Source organism: Bufo gargarizans, chromosome 3, assembly GCF_014858855.1.
Source record: "Bufo gargarizans isolate SCDJY-AF-19 chromosome 3, ASM1485885v1, whole genome shotgun sequence".
NCBI classification, from domain to species: domain Eukaryota; kingdom Metazoa; phylum Chordata; class Amphibia; order Anura; family Bufonidae; genus Bufo; species Bufo gargarizans.
The window spans coordinates 428,309,298-428,328,773 of record NC_058082.1 but is presented as its reverse complement, the minus strand read 5'-3'; the positions used below and the strand labels follow the sequence as shown (position 1 = coordinate 428,328,773).

The 19,476-nt window shown below is 39.2% G+C and overlaps 1 protein-coding gene across 2 annotated transcripts in view; it reads right to left on the bottom strand.

The window, feature by feature from the left end:
- Nucleotides 1-1,423: 1,423 nt before the first annotated feature.
- The window catches only part of DENND2C (DENN domain containing 2C), a 47,869-nt gene continuing 29,816 nt past the window's right edge, over nt 1,424-19,476 (bottom strand). The window contains exons 12-19 of one of the 2 annotated variants that reach the window (XM_044288506.1): nt 18,806-18,946; nt 17,830-17,978; nt 16,159-16,336; nt 14,669-14,710; nt 13,527-13,632; nt 12,073-12,309; nt 5,825-5,911; nt 1,424-2,365 (exon numbers count right to left, since the gene is read on the bottom strand). In XM_044288506.1, the coding sequence (XP_044144441.1) occupies nt 2,334-2,365; nt 5,825-5,911; nt 12,073-12,309; nt 13,527-13,632; nt 14,669-14,710; nt 16,159-16,336; nt 17,830-17,978; nt 18,806-18,946 (972 nt within the window). In that variant the 3' untranslated portion in view covers nt 1,424-2,333. Of the gene's footprint in view, nt 2,366-5,824; nt 5,912-12,072; nt 12,313-13,526; nt 13,633-14,668; nt 14,711-16,158; nt 16,337-17,829; nt 17,979-18,805; nt 18,947-19,476 lie in introns of both variants that reach the window. The other variant, XM_044288505.1, reaches the window with a different exon arrangement.

The following is a 19,476-nucleotide window of genomic DNA, read 5'->3' as shown; positions in this document are numbered from 1 at the left end:
ACAGCCTACAGCTATCAGCCTACAGCAGGGCATTGTGGGAGTTATAATTTTACAACAGCTGGAGGGCTGCAGGTTGAGCATGCCTGTTCTAAGCCACCCCTGGCCATAAGCTCAGTTTAGTGGTCTTGATTTATTGTAACAACTGATACTCCAGAATTGTACCAGCTGCTATAATACATGTATCTTCTCTATGCTGTCTGCTGTCTACACAGTTAAGGGCAAACAACTGGTAACCAGACAGATTTTAGATTTGTGAAGTCCAAGGCAGTGCTGAGAATCCAGAACCAACGAGGGACGTAGAATTAGGAATTCAGGAGTCACTATGGTAATAAAAAAATTCTTGACTTGGGAAAATATTTGTATTTCCCTGAAAACAACCACAGTTTTATGAGCTTTAAGAATTAACCTGCTGATATGTTGCTATACTCTAATATGCAGGATAATATGATATGCATTTAGAGGCGAAGGCTGCCAAATCCAACATAAAGAAGGGATGCACCCATGTTTATCAGACTGATCTGGAACAGGCAAAACGCTGAAGTGTAAGGTTCATCTGGACACAATACTACATTGTAAAAATATTTTTCTTGCCTGGCCAAAGATTAATCATATTTAATGGTATCACACAAAACGTGTTGTTCAGCTGCAAAAACAGACAGCTGACAGCATTTGGCTAAAATCGTTGACATAATATCCCCAAAAATGTAGTATTTGAATAATATGCAGCAGATGTGCGAGAGGGTGAGGGTGTTATCATAGACTTCCTGGATACCTTCTTTAATAAAAAGCTGGTTTTCTTTAGGTGGAATGGTTAACATCAACAGAATCCATATGTTTGACAAATTCCTGGGCAAGAAATATTTCTACCTAGAATTTTTTTAAATTGAAAACTATATAAATGGCACTATAAATCCTAATCCTAAACCCTACAAAAATGGTCACTGTAAGGCCATGGTGATTGTCAATGATGTGTGATTCATCCATAGTCCATATGTAGGGGTTGCATTTATAAAAGACCAAGGGTCAACAAGCAAATGTAAAATAGTAAGTTGCCAAAGTAAATTTTTTGTATTTTATCTAAATAATATTCATTATTGACTTTGTTTCATGAACTCATATAAACTCTACAGTGATATAAATGTAAGTAGAATTAAGGAAAGCAATATCTCAGTAAATGTACAACTAACACTTAAAGGCACTTAAAGAGACGCCACATTTACAGTTTAATACACAGAGATGTCCTTGGTGGGGCCATTGAGTTGAGATAAAGTGGGGGCAAATGGGGCAGCCTCAAGGGCCAGTGGCCCTTGCCTAAACCTTCACTTTAAAGTGTTTTTACAAGATGTATGGACAAGCCGCTGAGCCTACAGTATATTAATAATGAAGGAGCTGTGGTTGCGGCAACCCCCTTTTTTTCTGCTGAACAGCAGGGGTCCTGGGGCTAAAACACCTCCGATCGAACATTGATGGACTATTTTAACAATACACCATTGCCGTTTTAGTCCTGGAAATAATATAACAGTTTCTAATATGCTAAATAAAGTGCATTTCTATATTTTAATCATATATTCTACAAACACATCCAAATGCAGATGTAACCTTTGCATTGCCAACGTGTGCAACTTGTATTAAGAACAGCACTGTCCCACGTGTCATACAGTAATATTATTTACAGAGCAGAGTCCATTATGGTACATTTCACAGTGATACGTGACACCAGCTTTAAGAGTTTATATATCTGCCACAATATTGTGGAAATCCAGTGTAATACAGCATTATTATATACATAAGTGCAGAATGATTTGTGTAGATCATTATCGTTTTGTTTCATCCATTATTTACATATAAATTATAGGAAGTGCTTTCATAAAATTTCACTGGCTTTTTTCCCTTTGTCCAGCTTCTGATTTGCAAATCCAGCTGCCTGGATTTGAGTTTTGACCAAAAATAAATTCCTGTTTCTTCAGGTTTTAGTTCAGGGTGGAACGTTTGGTCAACCCAAATGTAGCACAATCCAAGAATAACTAGTCACATAAATGCTTGTATAAGCATCCAGGGGATTTCCAGCAAATTCTATGTTTTCCTTTCCTGGCTTCTAAAAAATATATCTTAAAGCAATCCAGCTTTTTCTGGTGGTTGGATAATTCAGGAGGATATGGGTCATTTATGTCTTTATCTTCAACAGTTTACTCATTCCAATATAAGCCAAATGACTGAAATGAAGACACTATTGATTCTTCGCTTGGGAACTCTGATTGAAGCTATTGGCATTCCTCTAGGAGAGTCCAACAGTGACAACTCCGTAACTCAGACAAGCAGTATTTTCATTTCCTTTATTTCTTTTGAAGAAACTTCATTTTATTACCTGCAAAACAAGCATGACATGTTATAGGAATATCATGTTAGCTAGATCTAACACAGTAATTATATTCACTCTATTTTTACACTTTTTCAGTTCCCTCTATAGACTGAAGGCTATAGAAGTTGGGCGAGTAGATCTGTAATGTCTCTGTATTATGAATTTTCCTCAGAGAAAAAAAAAAAAAACACCTGAAAAGTGTCTCCAAGCTGCTGTTGACACCCTCAGAATCTTTGTTTTTCCCTGAAATCCACCACAATTTTATGAGCTTCAAGAATCAACCAGCTTGATAGAACATTGCTGATATGTTGGAACAGACAAAAATGCTGAAGTGTAAGGTTCCGCTGAACACAGTACTACATTAGAAAAATATTTTCTTGTCTGGCCAAAGATTAATCATATTTAATGGTATCACATAGAAGCGTGTTGTTCAGCTGCAAAAACAGACAGCTGACAGCAATTGGCTAAGGCTACTTTCACACTTGCGTTTTGGGTGGATCCATTATGGAGCTGCAAAAACGGATCAGGTACAATAATACAACCGCATGCATCCGTCATAAGCTGATCCATTTGTATTATCTGTAACATAGCCAAGACGGATCCATCATGAACTCAATTCAAAGTCAATGGGAGACTGATCCGTTTTCTATTGTGCCAGATTGTGTCAGAGAAAACAGATCCGTCCCTATTGACTTACATTGTGTGCCAGAAGGGATCCGTTTGGCTCAGTTTCGTCAAGTGGACAGCAAAACGCTGCAGGCAGTATTTTGGTGTCTGCCTCCAGAGTTGAGGCAAACTGATACATTCTGAGCGGATCTTTTCCATTCAGAATGCATTAGTGCAAAACAGATCTGTTTTGGACCACTTGTTAGAGCCCATGACGGATCTCACAAACGGAAAGTCAAAACGCGAGTGTGAAAGTAGCCTAAAATCGTTGACATAATATCCCAAAAAATTTAATTTGAATAATATGCAGCAAATGTGTGAGAGGAGGAGGGCATCATTATAGACTTCTTGGATACCTTCTTCAATAACAAGCTGCTTAAAGACTATGTACACCTTTGGGGGCAATAATTTTTTTTTTTTTGCTTTGTACACATTTTGAGCTAAAAATCATTTTTTAAAAGGCTATATACACCTTTGGGGGCATTTTTTTTATTATTTCATTTAACTCCTTTTGAGCTAAAAATATATATTTTAATTTGTCTTTATAAAAAAAAGATGGTGTTCTTTTCTTCTGTACAGAGTTGCATGCTCTAGTAGCACCCTTTTGATTTTCTGTCTTTTCCATCAGACCAGGAGCAGACTGACTCCTTATCTCTGCTTTCTGACATTTATTATAGCTCAGTTATTATCTTACCAATAAGAATGGTAAGATAATAACTCGGTAGTTTAGAGATAAGGTTTATTAGATGACCAGCACAAAGTCAAAGTGAAAGTACCAGTCACACAGCTAGAAAAACAGTTAACCCTTTATGACAGAACAGCTCAATATTTTTCATAAAGGCCAATTGAAAAAATTATTTTTAGCCAAAAATGAGTAACATGCAATCCTAAAAAAAATTACTACGAAGGTGTACATTGCCTTTAAATTGGTCTTTAATAAAAATGATGAGCTATTTTCCTTGCATAGCTTTGAGTTTATCTACGAGTAGGTTCTGTATTTTCTCTCTGCTCCATCAGGCAGGAAGCTGAGGGGCTACTTATCTCTGCTATCTGACATTATAAACGCTCATTATAGCTCAGTTCTTATCTTACTGATAAGAATGTAGCTTAAGTAAGTGTTTATGACCTCTTAGTAATTTAGAAATAAGGTTTAGTCCATGACTGGCACAAAGTGAAAGTGCCATTCACACAGCTAGAAAAACAGTTAACCCTTTGTCACAGAACGGCTCAATATTTTTAGTAAAGACCACCTGAAAAAAAAATCATTTCACTCCTTTTGAGCTAAAAAATAATTTTTTAAATTTGTCTTTATAAAAAAAAGTGTGTTCTTTTCTTATGTACACAGCTGCATGCTCTAGTAGCCCAAAATGAGTAAAATGCAGTCATAAAAAAATAGCCTCCGAAGGTGTACATAGCCTTTAAAAGCCATGGACACCTTTTAAGGGAATTTTTTTTTTTAAATTGGTCTTTATTAAAAATTTTCAACAGTCTTTCCTCTACAGCGTTCAGTTTTAGAGCATCTACAAACTATTGATCTCACACTGAATCAGTCAAGGAGCTGATCTGAGGGCTTGATCTGTAGCCCCCATTTCTGAATCAGTTTGATATAAACTTTGGCCTAAATGAGTGTTTATGAGCTATCAGGAGCTCAAAGATGAGGGTCACAGATCGACCATTGAGAGCAGTTACCTAACAGATTCAGTGTGGGGCAGAGAGGAATAGTCTGTAGATGCACTGAAGCACAAAGCTGCAGATGAAAAATTGTTGAACATTTTTAATAAAGACAAATTGAAAAATATATATATTTTTAGCCCAAAATGTGAAAAATGTAATGCTAAAAATTGCCACCGTTTGTTGTCTATAACCTTTAATTCTAGTGTGAATAGGCTTCAAGTGTGAAACGCTCATTAACAACCTAATACCACTCACAATTTGTATTGTCTATTTATATGCCCTGTAGGGTATATTAAATTCTACATAAGCCAGAACTAGAATAAATAAGATCCATCCATGGCTCTAAATCTACATGATAGAAAGTTTTGGGTCACAACATATTTAATACTACATTTCAAAACTGAGAAATTGAAAAATAAACTGAAAAATCTGTGAAGCTGGAACTATAAACTAATGTTAAGCATGCAATTCAACCAGGGACAGATGGAGACTGATCTAGATCAACAGGAAATAATGCCCATGGTTTCTTTAGAAACCATTAAACTATAAAATACACTTTGTTTGGATTAATACATTGCATTTGCAGATCTCGCATCACTTTACCTAAAGATTAAGGAGTGTAATAACCAACTAAAGGAGCTGTATGAACAGCGTGGAGAATAGGTGCTTATGATGTAAGACCCTGTATCTAATGCTGCGAAAAATGTAGAATCAGATCTATTGCAATCATCTATATTAGCCATAGTGCTATGAAAGGAATGTTGTATTACCTCAGTAGGTCTCTTTATTTTGGCTATAATAACCTTTTGGGTGCCCATACACATGGCGACCAAACTGTGGTAACCATACACAGTATACTGCTAAATGCCATACTTCACTTGTTCTTGCAGATTGAAACCTCAGCAAGTACAGAGGAAGTATGTCAGTTGGCGGTAATCCATACCTGGTTTCCAAGGCTCAGCTGCAAGGTGTACAAGTACATTTTATCAATTACCAATAAGGTATGGTACCAACAATTCTGAGTACATTAATGTGACAGTTGTGTTTGAAGCTGACTAGTCCTTTCTAATATCAACACCAAGGAATTACAAGGAAGAATAATGCATAGGATGGAATCAGACATACTTAGGCCTTTCAAAAACTTGTTAACTCCGCTGGGCTCTGTTTCAGGGAGAGTCTTCAGATATTCACAGGCCCGAACCTCGAAAAGTCCTGAATAAGAAAAAGAGAACATTTTGATATAAATATTTCTGTCCTAGTGGCTGCACAGTACTGGAGAGAAACAGTCTCATCATTAATTACATGTACTTGCACATTTTGCATTCGTAGGTGTTCTTTTATATTCACATTTTCTACATGTCATCGTTTTATCTTTTTTACAGAAAAACATAGATAAAAGGTTTTAATTGATGTGCCTATTGATTTCAGTGGGACTTTTGAGTATAGTGTTTCTGTTGGATCTCGTTCAAATCAATTGATATAAAGATATATTTAAAAACTTTTCCTTTTTAAAGCCTTCCCAGAGTATCCCAAATACTGCATATTTTTCCCCTATATACCTGTTTTTCATGTCAGCACTTTACTTCCCTGTTTTTACATGCAGAACTTCCTGTTCTCAACACTTTCCTGCTGGATTTGCTAACCAAACCCAACATGCATTGCTTTGTAGTAGGCTTACTCCGCCTTACTTACATGAAGAGGGAAGGTATAGGGAACGTGACTACTGGAAAGGGAATGGTGTGGCAGGCTGAGCAAGCCCTGTGAAACATTATAGCACAAAGCATTGTGGGTTCAGCTGGGAAACCCAGCAGGAAGCTAATGAAAGCAGGAAGTTCTGCATGTAAACAAACTGCCATGATGCAGTGATACTGAGAACAAGGGAAGGAATGCGTTAACATGAAAAACATATATTTTAGGTATTTGATTATTTAAAAAAATGTCAATAAGGAGCTATAGAACCTGTGTAATATATCCATTATAATAGTTGTCATTTATAATGATAAATGGCATGGGAATTAGTGCACCTTTATATTTAAAGGGATCCTGTCACCGGGATTTTGTGTATAGAGATGAGGACATGGGTTGCTAGATGGCCACTAGCACATCAGCAATACCCAGTCCCCATAGCTCTGTGTGCTTTTATTGTGTAAAAAAAACGATTTGATACATATGCAAATTAACCTGAGATGAGTCCTGTCCCTGACTCATCTCACGTACAGGACTCATCTCAGGATAATTTGCATATGTATCAAATCATTTTTTTTACACAATAAAAGCACAGAGAGCCATGGGGACTGGGTATTGTGGATGTGCTAGCGGCCATCTAGCAACCCATGTCCTTAGCTCTATACACAAAATCCCGGTGACAGGTTCCCTTTAAAGAATGCTTTTCAATGTTTGGTGGATAATGACATAGAAGACATCACATCTACCAAAAGTCAATGTAAATGCATAAGGCAAGTATACAGGTCCTTCTAAAAAAATTAGCATATTGTGATAAAGTTCATTATTTTCTGTAATGTACTGATAAACATTAGACTTTCATATATTTTAGATTCATTACACACCAACTGAAGTAGTTCAAGCCTTTTATTGTTTTAATATTGATGATTTTGGCATACAGCTCATGAAAACCCCAAATTCCTATCTAAAAAAATTAGCATATCATGAAAAGGTTCTCTAAACGAGCTATTAACCTAATCATCTGAATCAACTAATTAACTCTAAACACCTGCAAAAGATTCCTGAGGCTTTTAAAAACTCCCAGCCTGGTTCATTACTCAAAACCGCAATCATGGGTAAGACTGCCGACCTGACTGCTGTCCAGAAGGCCATCATTGACACCCTCAAGCAAGAGGGTAAGACACAGAAAGAAATTTCAGAGCGAATAGGCTGTTCCCAGAGTGCTGTATCAAGGCCCCTCAGTGGGAAGTCTGTGGGAAGGAAAAAGTGTGGCAGAAAACGCTGCACAACGAGAAGAGGTGACCGGACCCTGAGGAAGATTGTGGAGAAGGACCGATTCCAGACCTTGGGGGACCTGCGGAAGCAGTGGACTGAGTCTGGAGTAGAAACATCCAGAGCCACCGTGTACAGGCGTGTGCAGGAAATGGGCTACAGGTGCCGCATTCCCCAGGTCAAGCCACTTTTGAACCAGAAACAGCGGCAGAAGCGCCTGACCTGGGCTACAGAGAAGCAGCACTGGACTGTTGCTCAGTGGTCCAAAGTACTTTTTTCGGATGAAAGCAAATTTTGCATGTCATTCGGAAATCAAGGTGCCAGAGTCTGGAGGAAGACTGGGGAGAGGGAAATGCCAAAATGCCTGAAGTCCAGTGTCAAGTACCCACAGTCAGTGATGGTCTGGGGTGCCATGTCAGCTGCTGGTGTTGGTCCACTGTGTTTTATCAAGGGCAGGGTCAATGCAGCTAGCTATCAGGAGATTTTGGAGCACTTCATGCTTCCATCTGCTGAAAAGCTTTATGGAGATGAAGATTTCATTTTTCAGCACGACCTGGCACCTGCTCACAGTGCCAAAACCACTGGTAAATGGTTTACTGACCATGGTATTACTGTGCTCAATTGGCCTGCCAACTCTCCTGACCTGAACCCCATAGAGAATCTGTGGGATATTGGGAAGAGAAAGTTGAGAGACGCAAGACCCAACACTCTGGATGAGCTTAAGGCCGCTATCGAAGCATCCTGGGCCTCCATAACACCTCAGCAGTGCCACAGGCTGATTGCCTCCATGCCACGCCGCAGTGAAGCAGTCATTTCTGCAAAAGGATTTCCGACCAAGTATTGAGTGCATAACTGAACATAATTATTTGAAGGCTGACTTTTTTTGTATTAAAAACACTTTTCTTTTATTGGCATTTTGGCATTTCCCTCTCCCCAGTCTTCCTCCAGACTCTGGCACCTTGATTTCCGAATGACATGCAAAATTTGCTTTCATCCGAAAAAAGTACTTTGGACCACTGAGCAACAGTCCAGTGCTGCTTCTCTGTAGCCCAGGTCAGGCGCTTCTGCCGCTGTTTCTGGTTCAAAAGTGGCTTGACCTGGGGAATGCGGCACCTGTAGCCCATTTCCTGCACACGCCTGTACACGGTGGCTCTGGATGTTTCTACTCCAGACTCAGTCCACTGCTTCCGCAGGTCCCCCAAGGTCTGGAATCGGTCCTTCTCCACAATCTTCCTCAGGGTCCGGTCACCTCTTCTCGTTGTGCAGCGTTTTCTGCCACACTTTTTCCTTCCCACAGACTTCCCACTGAGGGGCCTTGATACAGCACTCTGGGAACAGCCTATTCGCTCTGAAATTTCTTTCTGTGTCTTACCCTCTTGCTTGAGGGTGTCAATGATGGCCTTCTGGACAGCAGTCAGGTCGGCAGTCTTACCCATGATTGCGGTTTTGAGTAATGAACCAGGCTGGGAGTTTTTAAAAGCCTCAGGAATCTTTTGCAGGTGTTTAGAGTTAATTAGTTGATTCAGATGATTAGGTTAATAGCTCGTTTAGAGAACCTTTTCATGATATGCTAATTTTTTTAGATAGGAATTTGGGGTTTTCATGAGCTGTATGCCAAAATCATCAATATTAAAACAATAAAAGGCTTGAACTACTTCAGTTGGTGTGTAATGAATCTAAAATATATGAAAGTCTAATGTTTATCAGTACATTACAGAAAATAATGAACTTTATCACAATATGCTAATTTTTTTAGAAGGACCTGTATATAATTAATGTCATTAATTATTCACAGATAATTGTTCTGAAGAGTTTAATTTTACCCCTTAAGTACCAAGCTCATTTTAACATTAATAGAAATTAATTAAATTTATATCGTGGCTCACCCGTATCTATCAATATGGTAAAGGTGCACTGTTTTTTAGATGAATCACCTATTCATCAATTGTAAAGCAAATGAAAATATAGATAAAAAACAGGCACTCACCAATTGGTATGTCTATAGTGAATATTTTATATTCATTAAAACATATAAAATATAATATATGACTAAAAATATAAACAATATAATATACTGAGGTCCGGGATCCGCTTACATGGATAAATTCATAAATGGATAAACAGTATATACAAATCAGATTGTGCAAGAATTAATGATGTGATCTGGTATAACAGTGTCCTGTGACTGTAAAATATAATAAAATTAAATAAGTGTTCTGTGAAAAATAAGTGCAGTTCTCCTGTAAAGAAAGTCCTCCTCCAAAAATAAAAATTTGTGATAAGGATTTGTATAAAGACCTTGCAGTAGTTTGATATCTTCTTATGACTTTTTTGCATATAACATGTATCCAATGCTGTTGTTATAGAAAAGAAAGTCTTCCAATTGCAGCAGCATACAAGATCCACACTCGCAGTAGTACAAGGTATAAGTTAGTTTGTAACTCAAGATCGGGTTTGGTTATTGGGGCGTCCCCCTCTTCCTCAACCCTCTTACCTTGTCTTCAGAGTGTAGCTGCCCTGAAAGATTGCCGTTCCAGCACTCGCTGAGTCCGGTACTATATGCTTGCTGTTTCGTGTTCTCTGGTCTCAGCGTTCCACGTGGTGCAATTTCATCTCGCTTTCCAGGAAACACTCAGCTAGAGTCGCGAAATCTCGCGATAACTTTGACTGGTTTCTGTTTCAGTCGTATCCAGACCAGCGCATAAATCTTCTAATGACTGAATAGTCTCTCAGATTCGGCTCAGGTTTTAGATGGGTAGTTTATCGCTCTCAGGTCCAGCCAGACGCGTTTCGAGGGGTCTCCCTCTTCCTCAGTGGCTAACTGAGCCACTGAGGAAGAGGGAGACCCCTCGAAACGCGTCTGGCTGGACCTGAGAGCGATAAACTACCCATCTAAAACCCGAGCCGAATCTGAGAGACTATTCAGTCATTAGAAGATTTATGCGCTGGTCTGGATACGACTGAAACCAGTCAAAGTTATCGCGAGATTTCGCGACTCTAGCTGAGTGTTTCCTGGAAAGCGAGACGAAATTACACCACGTGGAACGCTGAGACCAGAGAACACGAAACAGCAAGCATATAGTACCGGACTCAGCGAGCGCTGGAACAGCAATCTTTCAGGGCAGCTACACTCTGAAGACAAGGTAAGAGGGTTGAGGAAGAGGGGGACGCCCCAATAACCAAACCCGATCTTGAGTTACAAACTAACTTATACCTTGTACTACTGCGAGTGTGGATCTTGTATGCTGCTGCAATTGGAAGACTTTCTTTTCTATAACAACAGCATTGGATACATGTTATATGCAAAAAAGTCATAAGAAGATATCAAACTACTGCAAGGTCTTTATACAAATCCTTATCACAAATTTTTATTTTTGGAGGAGGACTTTCTTTACAGGAGAACTGCACTTATTTTTCACAGAACACTTATTTAATTTTATTATATTTTACAGTCACAGGACACTGTTATACCAGATCACATCATTAATTCTTGCACAATCTGATTTGTATATACTGTTTATCCATTTATGAATTTATCCATGTAAGCGGATCCCGGACCTCAGTATATTATATTGTTTATATTTTTAGTCATATATTATATTTTATATGTTTTAATGAATATAAAATATTCACTATAGACATACCAATTGGTGAGTGCCTGTTTTTTATCTATATTTTCATTTTAACATTAGGCTCAACAGGATTTTATTTTATTTTTTTCATTTTTATGTCATTGCGTTCTTAGAGCCTTAATTTTTATTTTCCATTGACATAGCTATATGAAGGTTTGTTTGCTTGTTTGCAAGATGAGTATTTTTCAGTGGCACCCTTATATTTATTTTGAATTTATCATGCAGCATAACAAATATGTTAGTTTTATTCTATGGGTTTGTACAATTACAATGATGCAATATATGCATCATTTTTTTTTTGCTTTACTACTTTTGCATAATAACACACCACCCAAAAAAAAAAATACTTGTCATATCATTTGACGGGCAAAAAACTTTTTTTGCTAGTAGTCTACCATTGGCACAGTCTAAGGCTGTATTCACATGCCTGTTTCTGTTTTACAGACAGCAAATCGCAGATCTGAAAAACACGGACACTGGCTGTGTGCACCCCACATCGCTGTGCTGACCCATTGACTTCAATGGGTGCGCGATCCACATGTTATGGGCAAAGATAGGACGTGTCCTATCTTTTGCGGCTCGGCCGCGTGGACCCTTTATTTTTCACTTGGAAATTAATTTAACCACCTGCTTCTAGCCTAGTGTTTCCATTGCTGGTGACACTAAGGTTAAAAAGAGAAATTACTGGTAGTATCTACAATGAGATCACCTGTCTGTAATGCTACTGGAGAAGTGGAAGACTCATCATCGTATTGAGTTGTCTAATCCTGCTAGGCATTTCCTTACCTTTCACAACACTTTTCCTTAGTTCTCTGTCCTGGGTAAAACCTGCAAACATCTGAGTCTCCATGAAGAGGTCAAGGAACTGGCGTACACTCCTGGAAGTGTGGGACTTGCGGAACAGTTCTCTTTGGAAAAGTCGCTCGCCCTTCTCATTCACATACATGTGCAAAGAGTAATGCCCAACGATCTCCACAAAGAACCATACAAAGGCTTCTGATACTAAAGAATTCAGACTAACATCTTCTGAAAAGAAAAGAATAATGTATTAAATATGACAACAGTAGTAGAAGTAGACTTAAATGAATAGATATCACATGCATGTTTGGCACATTTTACAAGAGCATTAATAGAAATACGGTACTTCATGGTTAATCTAAATAAATGAATACTGAAGTTCTGCAAACTTGCGCAACAAAAATTGTGTTTACGGGGTATTGCTACGTCAGATATTTACAGCAGCTGTTGGCTCCATAAAAAAAGATGGTTCTGTTACTGAAATTGATTATATGCCAATAAATGTATATTTGGGGAGGTCTAGAATCAGATATTTCTAATATATAGTGGATGATCTGCCTCCAAAGTGAAGCTTAGTTTTAAAACTACAAATAAGCTGCAAAAACTTGCAGCCCAGAAACAAAGAAGAAAGGTGGGGATCTGTGAAGGGACAATTTTGGATAGGTGGGGAAGGGGGGGTCAGATAGGCAAGTCTTTAGTCATTTTATAGCACTCTATTTCTTGTATAGGACGGCACTGCAAATTTTCTGGGATCTCTCTTTACACCGTAAGGCTCCTTCTTGTTAACCCGGACATGGAAAAAAGGTAGATTCCACAGAAACTTCTCCCCTAATCCACACAACCTGTAGAATGCCAAGGGGTCTCAAGATAGTGAAGCACTTCCTCATCCGTTTCAAATAAAATTAATTTATTATACTCACAAGCATCCACTGTGCTTCATCAGGGAGCAATTATGCTTCATCAGGGAGCATAACTGCAAAACCCTGGTCGGGCAGCGTGGTGATTTTATCTTTGTGATATGCCTTTAGCAAGTGGATGCTTGGGAGTATAATAAATTAATTTTATTTGAAACGGATGAGGAAGTGCTTCACTATCTTGCACCCCCTTGGTATTCTACAGGTTGTGTGGATTAGGGGAGAAGCTTCTGTGGAATCTACCTTTTTCCATGTCTGGGTTAACAAGAAGGAGCCTTATGGTATAAAGAGGGATCCCAGAAAATCTGCAGCGCAGTCCTATACAAGAAATACAGTAAATTATATGGTGACTTTGACCCACTTCACTTTCTAGGACCAGCAGCGCCAAAAGTCCAGGCAATGTATCAGAGACATTTTTTTGGTTTTTACAATTGTATAGCACTCCTTGCTGTTAACTTTTTTGGTCATCTCAGAAAACCACTTTAACAACAACATCAATCTATTGGTCATCTCAAAGTTCTTGCTCACCTTCTGTGAAATGTTGTTCATGATACATGATGTCATTTCTCTGCTCCAAGATCTGAACCAGAGCAGCCTGGAGCTTGTGAGGTAAAATGTCATCTTCATCTGATGCCTGTAAAAAATAAAGACGAACTGTTTAAGTCTTATGTATTGCGAAACAGTACGTGTGCAATATTGAGCATTTTGGATCAGTATAGGACGTATAAATGGTATATAAACACCAGAGGCAGACAAACCATATGTGCAACCTCTGCAGCTGCACAGGGGCCCAGGAGGTAAGCAGCTCAGTGCCACCCGAAAAACGGCGCTATTAGATTGCTGGTAAGGGACTGAACTAGCAAATTATTATAGCTCACAATCGCTGGCGGATTGTTAGCATGGAAGCTACTTCATGATCAGCTATATACTGTTCTTGAACAGGTGCTCACTGCCGTCTGTGACCACCTCCGATACACATACTATCTTCAATTGTTTATTTTATTGCACATCCTTATAAATAAATGCCACCAACTGAAAAACCTACTGTAGTAGGATTTTTTTCCCAAGTCAATCATTTGTATGTATACAGAAATATATGTTGATAAGGTGGCAACCTCAAACCAGGTGTCCAAATGATAATCATCAAATGGGTAGGATGAAGCCAGGCAAGAAAAACGTACATTGTGGACTGTGCTAAAGGGTGGAGGAGCTGGAAACTCCCTAATTTTGGCAGACTGCCCATAGATCAGATTGGAGCTGTCATTTTGCAACCACTCTACAATAGGCCTTGTATGCAATCACAGGGCAGGGACTTACATCTTCCTGAGCCCAGGTGAAAGAAGATGACCTAAATGCACATAATGGAGTGTTGTACAAAAGGATACACCTAGACTGAATAGCACCACCCATAACCAACAAAAACAGACTAACGTGTTGATTTGCATTAAGTCAATTATCACAGTTGACATCAAATATCCCGTATCCAAGCAAAGATATCCCAACAAATTTGTATTTCTTAGACCCCCCTCCCCATGATGGTAAACAATTGCCAGTAAATTGCATCTCAACTGAGACGATATATTCTTGTTTACCTTCATCCTACAGTTTATAAATATGAATTAGTAAAGGGTGAAACACAATCTTTGGCTTAGACATCAAAGAGTTCTCACCTGCTGAAGAAACTTGTTTGCACATAGGTCTACAATTAATACCTAGAAAAGTAAAAATACACAAGTAAATAAATAATTATCCAAATACTGCATATTAGTCACCTTTAAGTGCATGTTATTATAAAAGATGCTTAAAGGGGCTGTCCAGGTTAAATAAAACTCGGGCATCCCCTGTAAATGTGCTAAAATAACTAAAAGAAGCATACCCCTTTTCTCCCCTGCCACAATACACTCCGGTCCTCTCTTCCACTAACGTCATCTTCACAGCTGCAGTGGTGATGTTCTGTACACACAGGACACCGTGAAGCCTATCACTGGCCTCAGCAGTATATGGGACATCACTGCTGAGGACAGTGATTGGCTGCAGGCAGCGTTGACCTGTCTGCAATGCTGCAGCCAAAAAAAACAAACAGCAGCAGGGAGGACCAAAGCACAGGAAGCGGCAAGGGAGAAAAGGGGCGAATATAGATTATTTTATTTTATCATTTACATGGGCTGCCTGAGTTTTTATTTAAAGGGGTTGCTCTGAACCCTTCTTCCCCCACTCAGCCCCTCTGGCATCAGTGCATTTCATGCTACAAAGCTCTCCCTTGCTGTATCGCGCAGGGCAAAGGCTTTTTTGTTTACATTTTTACACAGCTAGATGGAGGTTTCTGCCCAACAGTGTTCCCGGTGGCTTCACTGACACTGATGGGTGGGCTTTAGCGCTACTCTAGCTGTTTTATAGGTTAGGGAAGCACTAAAACCTGCCTATTAGTGCCGGTCTGTCCCACTGCTAGGCGGAAGCCTCCACCTAGCTTACCCATGGAGAGCCTGGTACGTCACCGGGTCTCTAGAAAAAGCCATTGCCCTGCGTGATTCAGCGCAGGGCAAGGGAGAGCATCAGAGCATGAAATGAGGGGCTGAGTGGGGGAAGAAGGTGATATGTCCAGGTTCAGCTCTGAACCTGGACAACCCCTTTAAGTTGGACAGTCCTTTGAATGCGGTACAACAATATAATGTTAATACAGTACATTTCTTATGTAATCATCCTACAGAATATATAGAAGGAGCAAAAGGAACTACAGTACTGAGCTACAATATTATTTCTCTGATCCTTAGTGGAAACTAGTTTTCCCTCAACATGGCATTCCACAACCTTCATACTGAATTATGTCAATGTACAAAGACATGAGAGAGCAATCAAGTGATATGAGTTGCTAGTTTGGCCAACAGCCATCACCCCTATCACCCCAAACACATGTATGCATGACTCAGCATAAAATGTATGTGTTCTCCATCGGAAGAGGGGATGAAGCCGCTGCCAGACTCTGTCACTGGAATATCCCCCAAGAATGAAAAGGTCAAGCAGTTGAAATCCAACATGATGAGTCTTATCTCCCTCAACATCTTAGGAGGCCTGATACACATTAAGTGGTCTGTGAAATCGGAGTGTTCTACGAGCAATTCAACGTAACCCAAATACTCAGATACGCAGCTTTAAGACTCACCTCTTCAATAGGAAGATCACTGAGCAGAGGTAATGAACAAGACAGGATTCCAGTAAGGAATGGAGTTGGAGAGCAGACAATGTCAATCATGGAAGCTGGAAGGACTGGGATATAAGTGTGCTGCCACGTGAAAGGATAAAGTAGGGCAACCACAGCGTGTGCACACTTAGACAACGTGCTAGAGAGAAATAAAAGTAGAAAATCATCAGATTACATGAATATGCATGCATTTTTTTCTTTATATAAAAGGATGATTAAAATGATATCTTATTTAAGTCTGAAATAAAAATGTATTAAAAACAAATCAAGAGACAACAATCACAGATAAAGTGACTCTCTAACAGCTGTTTGTCCCAGAATATTTGGTAAGATGACTGATCATCACATAACCAATGAATTTAACCCCTTAAGCCACCGTGATGTACCAGTACATGCTCCATACACAGCGGGTGTCGGCTGTATCATACCCTCAGGTGCCACGATCAATGATGATTGCGGCACCTGCGAGTGAAGACAGAGGGATGGGGTTCCATCTGCCTTCCAATTGGAGCTCCAGCAGTGAAATCGTGGGGCTACGATCGGTTGCCATGGCAGCCTGGACGCTGCTAAAGCTATCCATGGTATGCTCCCTGCTGCCATGTGTAGAAAGCCCAGGGACAGTGTAAAGTCCTATTCACCCTAATAAATCTCTATTAGGGTGAATAGGACAAGGGATCAAAAGATGCCAGGTTCTAGTCCTCTAAGGGGGCTAATAGGTAAAAAATAAAAAGTAAAAAAAAAACTAAACGATTAAACTATTAAAAGTCTAAAATCGCCCTCCTTTCCCAATTTTACATATAAAAACATATATACAATAAATAAATAAAAATATATTAGATATCACCACGTCCGATAATGTCTGAACTATTTAAATATTTTTAAAAAAATCCTTGTCCGGTAAACTCCATAACAGAAAAAAAAATTAAAACACACAATTCGTCATTTTTTAGGTGATCAAAAAATTATATGTACCGCAAAAATGGTACCATTAAAAACTACAGTTCATTATGCCAAAAACAAGCCATCATACAGCTCTGTAAACCAAAATCTAAAAAGTTATGGCTGTCAGAATATGGCGATGCAAAGAAAATATTTTTTCAAAGTTTTTTTTTTTTAAGTAGTAAAAGAATAAAAAACCTACACAAGTTTGGCTTCACTGGATTGGTATTGAGCTTCAGAATAAGAACATCATGTCATTTTTAGTATACAGTGAAATCCGTATTGTCAAAATCTGAAAAACCGTTTGAATTGTGTTTTTTTTTTTCAATTTAACCCCACAAAGAATTTTTTTCCTCTTTTACAATAACAGAAAAGGTAAATTAAATGGTGCCGTTGGAAAATGCATCTTGTCTCGCAAGAAATAAGCAAACTTATGGCTATATGAACGGAAAAAAAATCAAAAAGTTATCGCTATTGAAACGTGGGGAGGAAAAAATGAAAATGCAAAACAAAAAATGGGCCTGGTACTTAAGGGGTTAAAAAAAGAGGCGTTACTAGCACTCTGGGTGGTATAATCACTGAAAGAAAAATATGAAACCCATAAGGACATGTGCGCAACTGTACTCCCAGCAAGCTACTAGCATTTCATGTGTAATATATCCGAAAACACTTATGATACCCAGGACAACTTACCTCAGTTTGTCAGCTACAAAGATAACCCGTCTCTCAAGTAGAAGGGAGGCAAAAACCTTGGTGAGGTGGTGGACACTGAGGCAGCTGAATAAGCAGTCAAAGTCAACGTGTTCCAGTCTAGAATCCATGGGCCTGCACAGCTCAATTACCTGGAAAAGATAAGCAAGTATAATACCTACTGAATAAGGTGTGTATATATATGTTTTATTTTATTTTGACAAATTATATATACACCTTTTTTGGTGTATATCTTTTGCAGGTTTGTTCGCAAAGGGGATTTGCAGCCGAATTTGCGACTTTTCTCCGTTCATGCCGGGTCTAAAAAGGGGGTGTAACGGGGGTGGGCTGGCCCACATAATTTATCATTTTCTATGCCTGTTTTAGGCATAGAAAATTATCTAAATCTACGCCAGCTAGGGAGCAGCCAAAAATTTAGGCCAGCAGTGAAGGCGCCCAAGTTATGTAGAGGCCAGTGCCTTTAAATAACGCATCAAGCACCAGCACAAGGGGTATTAATACTATCTTAATAAATGACACCATTAGTGTGTAAAAAGTACTATTTTTATTATAAGGGCTGTTTCACACGAGCGTATGCCGAGCGTGACATCCGCTCCGTGAATGACAGCCAAGACCCGATGCGGACAGCAGAAGCATGGAGCATTAACATGATTGATAATGCTCCGTGCCTCTCTGTGATCTCTTTACTATGAAATCACAGTGAGATAAAGTTGTCAGTGTGATTTTGTAGTAAAGAGATCACAGAGAGGCACAGAGCATTATCAATCATGTTAATGCTCCGTGCTTCTGCTGTCCGCATCGGGTCTTGGCTCTCATTCACGGAGCGGATGTCACGCACAGCATCCGCTCGTGTGAAACAGCCCATACTCTCCCAAAACATTCATTTACTCAAAAAGCTGCCCTAGAGGACATAATTGTATCTGATATTCTAAAATCCATTAGAAACGGATAAACCTACCTCATTTCCTGATCCTGGCAGGAAACTCTTCACAGTAATTGTTCTTCCAGGTGCTGGAAATGGAGCCTCCATGACACTGCGCATAAATGGAGACACCAAAGCAGGGGACATCTCCCTTCTTTTCTCTACTTCATCTAGAATCTACCAAAAAATAAAAGAAGCCAAAATTACTTTAAAGAAATACATGTAATCTGAGTCTGCCCATACACATGCTGCTCTGTGTACACCACATCTGAGTAAGCCCTGCCACATACCTAAGAGGATAGCTAGGACGTATGTCGATGTATGTAGCGGTATACATCATCCTTAAACACCAAAGGAAAAAAAAAAAAAAAAGGTACACTTTTTTAGTGGCTCAGTGTATAGAAACACACCAAAAAGGGATGGTGACCATACCAGTCAATGGAGGCCAAAAGGCCTTCACAAAACTCTTGTGGCTTCTGTTGGGTGAGTAGCATATGGATATACTCCTCAACTACACCACAAGGTTTCCTGGTGCACATACTGAATATAAACAGAAAAAATGCAATGTACATGTAGTCTTAGATAATCTTCTCAAATCCCTCCATCCACATGCATTTTCATGTTGTTCAACCATGCACATTAGGTCTATGGATGGAGGATTCATGAGTGTCTGACTACCATAAACATCTGGTGTCTCAAGAACAATG